Raw genomic sequence first — 16735 nt, 5'->3', positions numbered from 1 at the left:
AAAAGAAAAAAGGAAGAAAAAGATTGTGGATCCATTTTGAACTAATTTTTTTATATGATATGAAATATGAATCAAGTTTATTCATTTTTATGTGACTATCCAGTTGTCCCAGTATAATTTGTTGAAATTGACTAGTCATTTTTTTTATTAGATAGAAAGCTGCAATACCTGTGAATTTTAAAATAGCATCTTCCTGGCAAATGAGCAAATTAAGATAATCTTTTGAGTGGATCTCAATTTAATATGACTATACCTTATAAAAAGGAAAAATTTGAACACAGAGAAGGACATGCTATGGAGAACACCTTGTGAACATAAAAACAGATATTAAGATTATGCATTTTTAAGCCAAAGAACACTGAAGATTTTCCTCAAACCACTAGAACCTATGAAGTAAGCACAGGACAAATTCTTCCACAGCCATCAGAAGGAATCAAATCTGCTGACACTTGATCTTGGACTCATAGCCTCCAGAGCTGTGAAACCACAAATTCATGTTGTTTAAGACACCCAATTTGTGGTCTTTTCTTTTAGAGGCCCTAGAAAAGTAATAGCTTGGAAAGGTGACATAGGGTACTATTGTAACAAATACCTAAAAATGTGGAGATGGCTTTGGAATTAGAAAATCGGTATCAGCTGGAAGAATAAGATGTATAATATAATGGGTATAAACTGAAAGAATGAGAAGTGTAATATAAAAAGTGTAGTTTGCCTTGAAGAGATTATTAGTAGGTGTGGACATTAAAGGAGGTTCTAGTATGGGCTTAGAAAGAAAGGAGGACAGTCAAAGAGAAAGCCTCTATTATCTTTTAGAATAAACATGTCATCATCAACAGAATGTTTGATAGAAATATAAATGCTAAAGGTGCTTCTGATGAGGTCTCAGATGGAGATCATGTATATGGGCAGAAAATGGGAAGAAAGGCAATTCTCATTATATAGTGAGAGAGGACTTGGCTCTCTGGCTGTATTGTATTCTGTTGAATAAATAGTAGAATCCGTAAGTGATGAACTCAGATGTTTAGCTGAGGAGATCCCTAAGCACAGTGTTGAAGGAATACCCTAATTTCTTCTTATTGTTTAAAATAAAATGAGGAGAGAGATAAACCTAAGAGAAATTTTGAGAAAAATAAATGAGAGTTTGAATACAACCATTTGAAAACTCCTTAGCCTATTCACATTGCAAAGAGAGAGAGACTCTAGAGAGAATACCAAGAGAGATGTGTTTCTGGATACTGGATAACCACAGGCTAAACAGATTACGTACATGACACGTGGATACCATCAACCATCTCAGCTGACATGTTGTCAGCTGTACCAAAGTATGCTGAGCATGAATACAAAGAGCCTTAAAATCTAATTTAATTTTCTTTATTAGTTTTTGAACTTGTTTGGGACTTGTATCCCTTTTCTTCTTTCTGGTCTTTTCTTTTAAAATGGAAATGTCTACGCTGTGCCTGTCAGATCATAGTATTTTGAAAGAGATAACATATTTTCTAGCTTTTCAGGTTCACAGATGGAAAGGAGTTTTGCCATGGAATTAATTGTATTCTGAGTCTCACCCATATTTATTTTGATATTTAGTTAAGATTTTGGACTTAATTTTGACGAATGAGTTGAGGCAGGGGGATATTAGGATGAGGTGATTATATTTTACCTTTCATCAGAATATGAATTAGTGAAGGTCAAGAGTGGAGTTCTACTGCTTGAACTGTATCCTCCTAAAGTTTGTGTGCTCAGTTCCTTACGTCTTATACCTCAAAACGTGACTTTATTTGGAACAGGATAATTACCGATACAATGAAGTAAGCTGAGGGCATTGGGTTAATGATTGTCTAATTCAATACCACTGGTGTCCTTATTTTTCTTACGGAAATTCCAAAGACATATTTGCAGGTAGAACATCATTTGACAATGAAAGTAGAGATCAGAATAATGCATTCATAAGCCAAAGAACACCGAAGATTTCTGGCAAACCACCAAAAGGTAGGAAAGATACATGAAATGGTTGCTTTCTCAGAAGAAATCAACCCTACTGACCTCTTGATCTCAGGCTTAATTCCTCCAGAGACATGAAATAATAAATTCCTGTTGCTTAAGCTACCAAGTCAAAGGTACTTTGTTACAGCAACCCTTTAAAACTAATACACTCTTAAAGGACCATCTTCCTTTTCATCAGAACATTTATCTCAGTGTATCACATTTATTAATTTCCTGTTAAGAAAAATAACTACCTTCCAAATTCCAGTATAAGTTCCATAAAATTTGGATTTATTAATTTCCTCTTTTCTCTACAGAACCTTAGAGAGTTTCTGGTAGCTATTAAGAACTCAGTAGAATGGATGAATAGATAAATGGGTGAATGAGTGAATGGCATGCTGGCTTCTCATCAATGCCTCTTTAACGCAGCTGTAAAATTTGGCTTAAGTCCCTAGGCTCTATAGCCAAGTTACATTTCATCTTGAATAGTCAACTTCCAGTCATGATTTGAACATGATCACGTAACAAGATGGCCATATTTAATTTTTTAAGGCACTCCATGACAAAAGAGGATAAGAGAAATTATTAGATATTGTTATTAGATATTGTTTCTGATAGAACTTAAGCAGTCTAGGCTGAAGAAACAAAGAGATCCCCTTGCATTTAACAGAAGAAGAATGATTTAGTTATTATATTAATTTAATATGACTAAGGGTAGAATGAGCTGTATTATGAGATTATGAGTTTTCTGTTGTGACCTTTCTTTCTGGAGGGCTGTCATGGTCTATCATTCCTTATTTTTTATTTTTTAAGTTTTCTACATTGGCAGATAACATTATATGTTTTTATAAGGTACAATATGATGTTTTGAAGTATACGTACATTGTGAGGTGATTAAATCTCTCCAATTAACAAATATATTGCCTCACAGCTATCATTTTTGTCATGAGAAAACATAACATCTACTCTTTTTACATTTTTCAGGAATACAATATTTCATCTTTAGCTACAGTTGCCTTGCTGTAAAATAGATCTCTTGATATTTATTCCTACTATCCTTTTACATGCCTTTTGACCAACATTTTCCCATTTCTCTCTCCCCTACAACCACCCTCGCCTCTGGTTACCACCACTCTACTCTCTCCCACTATGAGATCAACTTTTTGAGACTCTACATATGAATGACTGAAATGGTTGGGCTCTATGTCCTTACCCAAATCTCATTTCAAATTGTAATCCCTGTAATCCCCAAGTGTCAAGGAAGGGACTTGGTGGAAAGTGATTGGACCATGGGGGCGGTTTCTCCCATGCTGTTTTCATGAAAATGAGTGAGTTCTCACAAGATCTGATGGTTTCATAAGTATTTGACAGTTCCTCCTTCACATGCCCTCTCACCTGCCATCATGTAAGGCATGCCTGCTTCCCCTTCTGCCATGATTGTAGGTTTCCTGAGGCCTCCCCAGCCATGTGGAACTGTGAGTCAATTATACCTTTTTTCTTCCTTTTTTTTTCCTGTATAAATTACCTAGTCTTGGGAAGTTCTTCACAGCAGTGTGAGAACAGACTACCACAATGGGATCATGTGATATTTGTTTTTCTGTGCCTGGCTTATTTCATTTAACATAATTTCCTTCAGGCTCATCCATGTCATCACGAATGAAAGGACTTCCTTCCTTTTTATGGTTAAAAGTATTCTATTTTGTATATATACATCTTCTTTCCTTTTTGTGGGGGCTCGGGGATGTTTATTTTCTTGGCATTTGGGAGACATCCTCCTCCTCCCCCAGGAAAGGACAGAGAGTTGCCTGGATGTTTATGGGCAAATGGGTGCACCAAAAGCCCATGAAAGCAAATGAGATCATTGGAGATCATGCAGTCTTGTGTTCAAGTCTTATGTGGTCTCTACATTTCTGAGCTTTTAAGAATAACAGCAGGGGTTGCAGTAAGCCAAGATGGTGCCACTATACTCCTGCCTGGGTAACAGAGTGAGACCCTGTCTCAAAAAAATAAAATAAAATAAAAAAAGAATCTTTGGTCACACTTGGTGGCTCATGCCTGTAAGTATAGATTCACCAATAGTTTGCATCATGTACCTGGAAAAGCCATAGGCACTCAATGCTAGCTGTGAAAGCAACCAGAAGCGGGGGCTGTACAAAGCCACAGGGGTGAAACTACCCAAAACCAATGGGAGCCCACCTCTTGCATCAGCATGACCTGGATATGAGACATGGAATCAAAGCAGTTCATTCATTTTGGAACTTTAAGATTTAACAACTGCCCTATTGGATTTTGGACTTGCATGGGGCCTGTAGCCCCTTTGTTTTGGCCAATTTGTTCCATTCCAAAGGGGTATATTTACCCAATGCCTGTACCTCCATTGCATATAGGAAGTACCTAACTTGCTTTGGATTTTACAGACTCATAGGCAGAAGGGACTTGTCTTCCATCAGATGAGACTTTGGACTTGGACTTTTGTATTAATGCTGAAATGAGTTAAGGCTTTGGGGGATTATTGGAAGGGCATGGTTGTGTTTTGAAATGTGAGGACATGAGATGTGGGAGGAGCCATGGGCACAGTATTTGAGGACGAGTATGTACGCCCACTGTAAATCTCTCTTTAATAATCAGGGGCAGATTTCTCACTTATTACTTCATTCATCATTTTCAACTTCCTATTTTAATCTCGGGCTTTTATAGACTTTGATCACAAGCTCCCTCAGCTTCCTTTTTCCAGGCTTAAATGTCCTCATACTTTGTCATCTCTCTTTCCATCTACTGATCTTTCCCATAAAGTGATTATTAACTGTCTTCATTAAAGATTTCCCCCGATCTCCTCTACCTTCCATGAGGTGAGGTGGTGGGTAGAATACTACATAGTGCTCCATGTGCAGACATAACAATGGTTATGCAGAAAGAACTTTCAACAAGGAATGAAAATTGAAACCTACAGAAAACACAACAAAAAACTGGTTTCCTCCAAGGATAGTTAAGGGCAGCATGGGTCACAAATAAATAAATTTGCTACTTTCAAAGTAGGCCTAGGCGTGATCTAGAATAGAAATTTAGAGCTGTAGAGGAACTTAATTTCTGCAGGTTAGTTGCTTCCGCACATTATGTGAAGTTACTGCCACCTTGTGGCAATACCTAAGCACTACACTTTCTGACTTTGAATAACCTAGGAAAATATAATCCATAACACAACCAGCCCTTTTGCTATAGCGCCTTAAATACTGCCTAACAGTTTATATCTGAATAGAACTATGGCATATATCATCACTTACATGGTCTCATCCCGACTTCAAAGAAATCATGTGAACATAGAAACCATGTTATCCATGTTGAGTGCTTGCGTGCGCACACACACACACACATACACAAATACACACACATACAGTAAAAGTTGAACTTAAAAATCTCTAAATTGTTACATTTGGAGGCTCTTATTTTGGGGGATCCTTGTGTGAGACGCTCCTTTGTTGGCCAATTTTAATCATACAGACAGAAATAAATGATATATCAATTGTACATAGATTTGAAAATGTAAACGAAATGCAGATAAGATGGAGACATTCAATGATCTGTCCAATAATATAAAAACAGTTTTTGTGTGCAGGCAACTTACATTGTCCTCACTGGAAGGAAAGAGAAGGATAAATAATACTTGAATTTGCAAGAGCAAATGTATGAATAACAAGACTCCCTTGAAGAAGAAAGGATCCTCTGGGACCACAGCAGGCTGGGGGCAGGGAGAACAACGGACAAGCTGTGTGGAAGAACAAAATGACCTAGTATCCAGTTTATTATTTTTTTTTCAGTGCTATAATTTCTTTCCTTTATCTTCAAACCTTTGGTAAACCATGTAAATGCAGTTTTGAGAAGTTAAGATTGAAATTTCATATTCATGTTCACTGCAATTGAACTGGAGACAAAGATGTCATCCCTAGTGTTGGAGGTGGGGCCTCATGGGAGGTGTCTGGATCACGGGGGTGGATCCCTCATGAATAGCTTAGGGCCACCCCCCGCTTCCTTCACCCACATACATTCCCAGAAATGCCATAAAAGGAAAGGCCCAGGCTTGGCAGAGAAAGAGATCTGCCAGATGAGGGACTCTTGCTCCTCTTCCTGAAGACATTTTGCCACAAGCACACAACTCAACTTCTGAAAAATATGGTCTTCCTCACTGCAGACACCACGCCAGCGTTTTGAATCATCAAGTTAGCTGTCTTCATCTGTTCTGTTTGCAGTATGTAGTTTGCCTGTGACAACATTAGACTTATCTGGAAGAAAGAACTTAAACCTATCCAGCTCCTCATTGGTGGTGTTATCCAGGCCCGTTAGCAAGAGTATCTCCGTATTTTACTCTCCATTTCACGACTTTAGGATCAGCTTATAAGGAATCCAAACTATGTAAGATCATACCACCCAAAGTGATTCTACGTTCAAAATAAAGCAAGGTGAGCTGTTAATATTTTTTAAAGGGGAAATAAAATGTTCACAGTGTTGGGAACCAGCGCAATCCTGTGTGGGGGTGCCCCGGGTGTCCCTGCAGTGATGAGGGAGTGAGAAAAGGAAATAAAGACCAAGACACAAGAGAAGTTCACAGCATGGGTCCAGGGGTCCAATGCACTCTCACACGGGGTGATCTGCGTTGGCACTGAGCTCTGGGCTCTACCGCTTTCATTAGGTGTATACACTTGTTAATTGAGAGATGGGGGAGCAGGGAGGGATGATCAGGGAGGCCTTGAAACTAAGGTTGGCAAGATAGCCAAAGGGGAGAGGTATGGGTTAAGCAAACCTAGTTGCTGCCAAGGTGCATTTGCATCAGACGCCTAGCGGATAAGGCGCCACCAGCTCTGAACACATCCAATGCTTTTTATCTCGCGAGCATTGCTGGCATAGAGCAATTAAAATTACTGCATATTCTGAGAACCTAGGCAGAGCCTGTGGCATTCTGGTAATCTCTGCTCTGCAAGGCTTTTCCTTCTTGCAAGCTCCCATCTGCAAAGACCCTTCCGGATCTTGTGAGCAGAGGTCGCCTCCCGGAGATCTTACACAAGTCCTCTTTACGAGATCCTCATGCAGACTCCTTTCTGAGAAGGCGTTCGCGGGACAAAAGCCGTATTTACTGCCCTAAAACCACCGCTCCTATTCCACGGTTTCACAGCGCTCTCAGATGGTCTTTGCCCCCTGCTGCTGCTGCTTGATTTCTATTTTACTGCAACAATATTTGATATAGCTTAGTTCGGGGTAGAAACTTAAGTGTACAATAAGCAAAGCAGGCTTGTAATTATTTGACTAGAAATAACATAGGTCTGCCCCTGGCCATCTTGACCCACATACAGTATAGTAAAAGAGATTTTGGTGAAATATAAGAAAGAACTCCTTAAGCAAGATGGTCATTCTTTCTGGGAAAGACATCTTCAGAGAGTATACAACACCTCTGGAATTCTTAGAAAATGAGATACATTTTCCTGTTATTTTTTTAGAAGTTATTCAGGCATAACTGATATACAACACAATGCACATATTTTAAGTGTACAATTTAAAATGTTTTGACATGTATACAGTAAAGCTCTATTTTTCAGTTTTTTCTTTAATAAATCATGTTTTTGGAATCGTATTTATGTGATTTGAATATTTATTTGCCTCAAATCTCATGCTGAAATGTAATTATCCCTAGCGTTGGAGGTGGGGCTTGACAGGAAGTGCTTGACTCATAGGGGTGGATCCCCCATGAATGACTCAGGGCCGTCCCCTGGTTGATCAGTGAGTTTTCCTCTGAGTCACACAGATCTGGTTGTTGAAAGTGTGTGGCACACTTAAGACCTAATGTGACTAGTGCCCTGTTAGAAGAAAACAGGATCATCTCAATACGCTGAGGTAGGGGAAAGTGTCTTAAGCACAAAAGGTACAAGACAGGAAGGAAAAGTTGATTACATTTGATTGCATATCCACTCTAAATTTCTCAATAAAAAAGACAAAATAAACATAACAAACACTTCCAAATCCGGAAAGAAAATATAGGCAATGTATATAATTCAGAATGTATGTAGAACCACATATTATCCCATTTGTGCAGCCCACATGAAAAATGGACAATAGGCATGAATAACCACGTGGCTCAAATGCCCAGCACACATATGAACGGGTGCTCAAAATTACCAGTATTTCGTGACCTCTAAAGCAGCAACCTATACGGTAAAGGACTTGTGCCAAGAAGAAGAAAAGATGTTTCTGAGCTTAAGATAACCAACTGTGACTTTCAGGGGAGCTTGAATCCTCCCATCGATAGAGATGTTAATATATTCTGAGTTATTACTTTTAATATGAAGTTATTATTTTTTCCTATAGGTAGGTGATACCTAGGGAAACTGCTTATCCATATTGAATTTATAAGTAAAAATTAAAAGTATTATCAGAAACATTTTCAAAATAAGGAACCCATTTCAAATACTTAAAATGATTAAACCACCTAAATGTCCCAGTCTTACCATTGAAAGGAAAGAAGGAAATTTTCATTTTTTGAGCATCTATTATACACTAAACACAATCAACTCAGCATGTTTCCTACTTATCTATAAGAATGCAATTCTCCTATAACCTTATTATTTGCTAACATTCAGATATCAATCACAATTTATATATAAGAAAATTAAGACAGCTCTGTCTCTAATATTTTGCTTTTCTCATATAAATATGAAATTTGCATTTTAGTCCATGATATCTGTTTACTTAAAAAAAAAAAATTTTTAAGCTGGGCATGGTGGCTCAGGCCTGTAATCCCAGAGCTTTGGGAGGCTGAGGTGGGTGGATCACCTATGTCAGGAGTTCAAGACCAACCTGGCCAACATGGTGAAATCCCATCTCTACTAAAAATACAAAGATTAGCCGGGGGTGGTGGCACATGCCTGTAGTCCCAGCTACTCAGGAGGCTGAGGCAGGAGAATTGCTTGAACCCAGGAGATGGAGGTTTCAGTGAGCCAAGGTGGTCCCATTGCACTTCAGCCCAGGTGACAGAGTGAGACCACCAACTAAAATAGATATATATTTTAAAGTATTTGCTATAGGATAAAATTAATACCCAAAGAAAATGCAGACAATCTATAAGGTGGCTTCATAACCCAGGGGTGTACACGCTGTAGCTGAGAAGCGTGGTCCTGTACCATGCATAACAGCTGACACTGGATGGCGACTTGCTGTGTGCAAAGTGCTTTCATGCGGAGTCTGGAAGACACGAAGAAAATGAAACATTGGCCGGGCGTGGTGGCTCATGCTTGTAATCCCAGCACTTTGGGAGGCCAAGGCGGGTGGATCACCTGAGGTCAGCAGTTCAAGACCAACCTGGCCAACATGGTGAAACCCCGTCTCTATTAAAAAAAAAAAAGAAAAGAAAAGAAAAAAGAAAAGGAAACATTGAGGGAACATATAATTATCCCTGAATGGGGATGATAATTCCTAGCTCTGGGTTGTAAATACGCAGCATAGTATGCCTGATACAAGACAGCTGGCATTTATTATAGTCTCCCAATTATTACATTTTAAATTAGGTTGCATGAGTTATCTGAAGCCACACAGCTAGTAAAAGACAGCACAAATTACCGAATTCAGGTCTTTCGAATCCAGGAGCTCTGCTTCTTATGCCAACTGCCTGTTTATCCTACAGATAGTAAGGAATGAGTCCCTGTTTAAAAAAAAAAGAAAGAAAAGAAAGAAAAATAAGACCAGTACTTTTTGCTGTGATTTCAAAGACATCAATCCTCAGATATATAGTAGTGTAATCATTGAAGCATTAGCAATTATTTTATTCATCAAATCATTTATTTCTTTTTTTTTTTTTCATTTTTTGTTTTTTTGAGATGGCGTTTCGCTCGTTACCCAGGCTGGAGTGCAATGGCGCGATCTCGGCTCACCGCAACCTCCGCCTGCTGGGTTCAAGCAATTCTCCTGCCTCAGCCTCCCCAGTAGCTGGGACTACAGGCACGTGCCACCATGCCCAGCTAATTTTTGTATTTTTAGTAGAGACGGCGTTTCACCATGTTAACCAGGATGGTCTCAATCTCTTGACCTCGTGATCCACCCGCCTCGGCCTCCCAAAGTGCTGGGATTACAGGTGTGAACCACCGCGCCTGGTCTCAAATCATTTCTTTCTTTTCACCTAGAATATTGGCACAGCTTGTTCCTTCACTCTGTTCAGATTCTGCTTAATTGTTTTCTTCTAAGCTCAATCTTCAATGAACACATGCTGTAAAATTGCACATTGTACCATTACTCTCTATTACCTTACACCATTTACATTTCTTCATAGCACTTATCTGCTCATAATACACATGCATTATATTACATATGACATTATAGTATAAATGCTGTTGCTATTTGATTATTCTTTAATTGCCAGCCTGCTGAAATAAAAGTGCCTTGCGGGCAAGGATTTGTGTGCTGTTTATTGCTGTACTCCTACCACCTAGAGTAGTGTGTTGCACATAGTAGGTTCTCAGTAAACATTTGTTCAGTAAGCATGTGTTGAATCAACTGTCTAGGCATCCCATCTAAGACTTCAGCCCTGGGAAAGTCTTAGATGGGATCTAAGATGGAATCTCTTAGATTCATCTTAGATGGAATCTCTAGTTCCTAAGCTCTATTCATCCATGTGGCTTGATTACTGAAGAGACAGGGTTACTGTAAGGCCCGTTGCCTCCCTGGGAGGTTGGACACACCCACCTCTGTAGTCAGCACCTGACTCCACTCAGCAGCAGGCTCTGCACTCCGCACATAGCTCTGCCGCATGGCTCCCTTGGAAGGCTCTGGCTAATGCAAGGCTTGGGGGGCTCTCGCACAGGAAAATCCGCCCAACAACCCGCCAACCAATAGCGGCCCACCCCGTCTCAATCCCGCTCCCCTGGACCCAATCAGAGCACCCAGCTCTTGCTTGTTCCTCCTAGCCATAAAACCCCCCCACCCCAGGAAGTCAGCCAGACTTCTCTGGCCCCCTTTCCCCGGACCAGAGAATCTCACCGGGGAGCTGAATAAATTGGCATTTAATTTTCTTATACTGGCCTCAGTTTCCTCATTTTAAACTCGGCAATAACCCTTACAGCTACCTAAGCATGCATAGAGCAAATGTCCTCACTGTACATTCTTGAAGAGAGATGTCCAAGACAGAAATAGCATAGATAAAAAGCAGAATTGTAATCAAACCACATCTATCTACTTGTAGGATGATTTCAAAAGAGAGCAAGGTTAAGAAGGCTTTTAAAAATCTAAGGTATGATGCCAAATATATAATATATACATAATGAAAGTGGCAAATTTAGAAACTTCTGTCTCTGGAGGGAATAATCCAGCTTCCTATGGTTCCACTGTGCAAGTTACCCTAGATTCTAAGAAGGAAGTAAAACATGGTGCATTACAAGGAAACTTGAAGTAACTGAGTTTGTGTGAACTTTCAGACTAAGCTGATAGATAACACGAGGTTTAACATTTCTGCTTGAAATAACCTAGTTATTTCATCTAGAATAATTTAACTGGCGAATCCAATATTTATTTAGACGATAAGTGTATTTTTATGCAGGCTATATCATAATATTCTGCAATTACAAAATTATGTAACAGTTAAATTACCACCGTAAAGCTAAGAAGAAACAACTTGTCGTATTCCAAATTCTTAAAGGAGCTCAATCTCTGTTCTCTAAGTAATCCCTTCTCTGTTTTGCTATTTATTGTGATTCTTGGGTTGGAATCAGGTTTTGGCTGTATCAGCCTAAGGAGCAGTTAGCCACCTGTCACCAAGTTAGGGAACAAAAAAGACCAAGGTGATAGGTATTTGCACCATAAACTTCTCCCATCTTGTCTGTCCATAATTCTGTATTATTTTGCATTTCTGACACTCATGACTTGATACCTTAAACATTCAACAATACAGAAACATTTATTTGCATAAACAGGAGTCTTTTCTTGAACCAAATATTATCAACCCTTAATCTAAAATATAAAAAATAAAATTCAAATACCACTTCTCCATTACTTGTAAATTTTATTTGTCTCTTCTTAATATATTAATACCCAAATTTAAGCAAAAATACTAAGCCCAGATGCAGTGGCTCATGCCTGTAATCCCAGCACTTTGGGAGGCTGCTTGAGCTCAGGAGTTCAAGACCAGCCTGGGCAACATGGCAAGACCTCATCTTGAAAAGAAAAAAAAAAAAGTTAAGAAATCTAAATTTCACTTCATTTTGCCCTTATTGCTAAGTAAATCTCAGTAAATTACAGATTTTAGTAATTTGGGGTAAGAATTCCCAAAACCAGCTGGGCACAGTGGCTCACGCCTCTAATCCCAGCACTTTGGGAGGATGAGGTGGGTGGATCACTTGAGGTCAGGAGTTTGAGACCAGCCTGGCCAACATGGTGAAACCTTGTATCTACTGAAAATACAAAAATTAGCCAGGCATGGTGTCGTACACCTATAATTCTGGCTACTTAGGAGGCTGAAGCAGGAGAATCACGTGAACCTGGGAGGCAGAGGTTGCAGTGAGCCTGGGCAACAGAGCAAGACTCCATCTCAAAAGAAAAAAATAAAAACCCCAAAACCAGATGTTTAGGGTGAGGAGCTCGTTATTGACAACAGCAGAGAATGTCATTTCAGTTTTAGAGATAAATTACAACAAGGGAAATCTTGACAGCCAAAAGTGAAGTCCTGAAATGAAACAGAGAAAGGAAATTATCAATCTAGTAAAGACCCTCAAAGAACTCTTTCTGATGAATGGTTTTAGATAAAAATAAGCAAATAATGAATGGAGATAGCAGAGATAAAGCCAGAGAATTCTAATTTATGTTTGAATGCTTTGATCCCTGTTAGGGACAAGAAAACCCCCTCCGTGCAGGCTGACCCCTTCCCTCCTCCGATTGCTCTGCAGCTGCATTCCTGAATCCCTACCTAGGCGCCACAGCAAGGCTGCCAGACATGCTACAATTAAGCAAAGCCTGATTACAGCCATCCAGGCAGCTTGAGGGAGGACAGGGAGAAACATATGTTGGTTATCCACACTGGTAAATTCCTGTTGGACACATATCTGTAAAAAAAACTCCTGGTTTCTCTTTTTTAAAAGACTGCTGCCACATAAGTCACAGGATAATGTATTGTAGGTCTGTTACAAGTTAACAAACTCTGTCTGTGCCTGTTACCAGTGGATAGATGACCTCAGTCCTAAAACCCCCTTATGCCCCTCTCGTTTTGTAAGCTCAGGGCTGTCTCCTCCGACTGTTACGGAGCAGCCCGGCAGGTTAATAAAACTTTCTGGCCTGACTTTGGGTCTATTCTTCTTTCCCTCGGCTACCCTTACAATTCCCTTCAAAAATAATGTTGAAACTTAGTACCCAATGCAACAGTGCTGGGGGCTGAGGCCAAATGGGAGGTATTTAGATAATGAGAATTTCACTCACGTAAATGGATTAATGCTACTCTAAAAGGGGGTTGTGGGGGGTGAATTCACCCCATTTGTCATGTGAGGACACAGCAAGGAGGCCTCACCAGATACTGATGTCTTGACCTTGGACTTCCACCTCAAAAACTGTAAGAAATACATTTCTGTTCTGTATAAATTACCCAGTCTATAGTATTCCATTACAGCAGCACGATACAGACTAAGACAGTGGGAAAGTATGCATGTCCATTACAGGGAGGGTCAGAGAACAGTAGTTTTCCTGAAGCACAAACTTCTTTCACTCATATTTTCTCCACGTGACATGCAATAAACATAATTTGAATGATGTCGACTCTGGCTGTGTACAGTATATCAGGACTGGTTCACACCACCCCTGAGGTTTCCACATGAATTCACTCTCCTCTCCTACCTCCATACTGAGTCTCTTCTTTATCCTGCTCCAAAGTAAAAGGACCATCCCTAGAACTACAGAAGCCCTTTCTGCCAACAGGATTGTCTGGAGTTTATGGTGTTAGTTTTGGGCAAACTGGAAAAGTAAAATGCAAAACTGCAATACAGACACCACAAACTCTCAGGGAAGGACTGGCTGACAGAGGCATTCAAGTAGGAGGGGAAGGAATGCCATTGTTGCTAAATGTGTTCTGGGAACTGACCTTAAAGTGACTTGTGGGAGGCTGCAGTCCCACTGGAAAATGCATACTGGTGCCAAGATGACGGCTGCTTCCAGGAACATCCTCCCCCTCCTTAGTAATGTGGAACAGATTGAAGGAAACTCAAACAAACCCTTTAAGCAGGAAGTGAATAGATTAAGAGAGCAACCACATGGCTTAAGGCCCTATGGGTACAATTATCCCACCCCTCAGGCCCCACCCCCACCAGCACTGCCTCCCTCTTTTCTTCTCAGGGCATGAAAGGCTGCTCAAGTGTGCATTGCAGGGGTGGAGATCTGCCTCCTATATAAGTTTCTCCTGCAAAGATCCTTGACTACCAACCAGCCTGGAGTGGTCTGCCTGTTCTTTGGTCTGAGTTTGCCTTGTGCTTATATAGGGTGGTTCTTAGCCCAGCAGGGAGTTTTCCCATTAGCTACCTAAGTATCTAACTATATTCACCCTTAGTGCAAGTATCCCAACTTCCTTATCTCAGTTTGTCTATAGAGTTGAATCAGTCCTTAAGCCTAGCGTATAATAATATACTTTAATTTTGGTCACAAAATATATATAAATAGAATATAATCTAGGAAATACAGGAGAATACAGAAAGAGATGTAATGGGGAAAAGGAAACAGCAGAAAATCAAGTGTGCGGAAGGAGATAATCTCTCACTCTAATTTCAGCCGAGAATCAGTGGACACAACATCAAAGCTAATATCTGAAAATCATGGTTTCATTCATTTGAGAGCTGGAGAGACAAAGTTAGTATTCCAAAAAAAGAAAATAATTCGGTTTAGGCTTTGGGAAAATCAGATTCCTGTGTTTTAACGTTGAGCCCTAGCAGGATGCATGAGAACCCAAACAATGCCTTTGTGTCAATATTGTTAAGTGGAGAATTTGTAAAGAGATAATGAAGAAAATGAAATTCACTTAAGCTTAAAAGGATATGGATGTTGGAGCACTACACACTGGGGTCTGTTGGGGGGAAATAGGGGAGGGACAGTGTGGGGTGGAGAGTTGGGGAGAGATAGCATGGGGAGAAATGCCAGATATAGGTGAAGGGGAGGAAGGCAGCAAAACACACTGCCATGTCTGTACCTATGCAATAATCTTGCATGTTCTTCACATGTACCCCAAAACCTAAAATGCAATTAAAAAAATAATAAAATTAAATTTAATTTTTAAAAAAAGGATATGGATGTTTTGCTAATGAATAAAATGTGTGTAGAAATTAGTAAATCAGGGAAGTAATCCTGCTTAGCAGTCAAGTGTATGGGCTTTGGAATAAGATCGATCTGGATTAAATCTGGTTTGAATCTGGCTCCAACACTAACTCCTCACCTAATCTTTAGAAAATAGCTTCAATTATTGGCACACACTGGATTATGCCACCCAAATTCACATGATGAAGCCATAATCTCCCAATGTGATGATACTTGAAAATGAGGCCTTTGGCAGGTAGTTTATAAGGTGCTTCTTCTTATAAACTAGTAAACTAAGATCCTTCTTCTTCCCTTATAAGAGGAAGCATCAGAGGGTGCCCCCACCCTGCTCTCTCTCTGTCTCTTGTTCTCACCACTAGGTAAGGGCCCCACATAAATATGGCTATCTGCAATCCAGAAGGAAGAGGGCCTATATCAGAAACCAAACCAAATTGGCCACCCTTGATCTTGAAACCCTCAGCATCTAGAAGACCCAAGTCAACCAAGATAGTAGTATTTCTAATAAGGGAAAACTCTGCTGTATACAGCTGATTTGAAGAACAAGTGAACAACGCATATACCACAGTCTATTGCATCATGAGAAACCAATACGCAATAGGTCTTACTGTTCTTTTTTTTTTTTTTTTTTTTTTGAGGGGGTTTTTTTTTTTTTTTTTTTTTTTGAGACGGAGTTTCGCTCTTGTTACCCAGGCTGGAGTGCAATGGTGCGATCTCGGCTCACCGCAACCTCCGCCTCCTGGGTTCGGGCAATTCTCCTGCCTCAGCCTTCTGAGTAGCTGGGATTACAGGCACGAGCCACCATGCCCAGCTAATTTTTTGTATTTTTACTAGAGACGGGGTTTCAGCATTTTGACCAGGATGGTCTCGATCTCTTGACCTCGTGATCCACCCGCCTCGGCCTCCCAAAGTGCTGGGATTACAGGCATGAGCCACCGTGCCCGCCCTAGGTCTTACTGTTCTTGGCAAGGTAAAGACATTTGTAATACTGACAGGAGAAATGTCACTTACAATTAGTGTGAGATGATATGAATGTTCCTGCACAACTTTAACTTTTGTATATGTGGAACAGTATGGAAAATGAGGCCAGAAAATTAAAATAGAACACTGCTTTTTGTCATAAAGAGAGAAATTGAAGCCTCATTGTAAAATATATACATATATATAGGTACACAATAGGGAGATTTTATTCAGAATAATGCCTGATTAATATAAATTTAATCACTTTAATAGCATAGCTACATTATATACATAATATGTAACATAGCTACATTGCTTTGTTATTAAAGTGATTAAATTTATACACACACACACACACACACACACACACATAGCCTTTTCCACTAGAGCTCTTAACACTATGTATATATGTGGTCAATTATCCTGAGGAATGCATCAGAGAGAGCATATTTGAAGGTGTAGAGGTAGGGAGGTGAAATGGTGTGCT

The 16735-nt window shown here is 39.8% G+C and overlaps 1 protein-coding gene across 1 annotated transcript; it reads right to left on the bottom strand.

The window, feature by feature from the left end:
* Positions 1-4257: 4257 nt before the first annotated feature.
* PYDC5 (pyrin domain containing 5) lies at positions 4258-10764 on the bottom strand. Its single transcript, XM_037729661.1, is given in 3 exon segments — positions 4258-6090; positions 6092-6327; positions 10699-10764. Coding segments are annotated over 3 exon segments (384 nt in total). The 3' UTR covers positions 4258-6008.
* Between the last annotated feature and the right edge of the window lie 5971 nt (positions 10765-16735).

The sequence above is a fragment of the Cebus imitator genome, unplaced genomic scaffold (genome assembly GCF_001604975.1).
Source record: "Cebus imitator isolate Cc_AM_T3 unplaced genomic scaffold, Cebus_imitator-1.0 Scaffold313, whole genome shotgun sequence".
NCBI lineage: Eukaryota > Metazoa > Chordata > Mammalia > Primates > Cebidae > Cebus > Cebus imitator.
The sequence above is the reverse complement of the archived record's forward strand: the minus strand, read 5'-3'. Positions and strand labels throughout refer to the sequence as shown.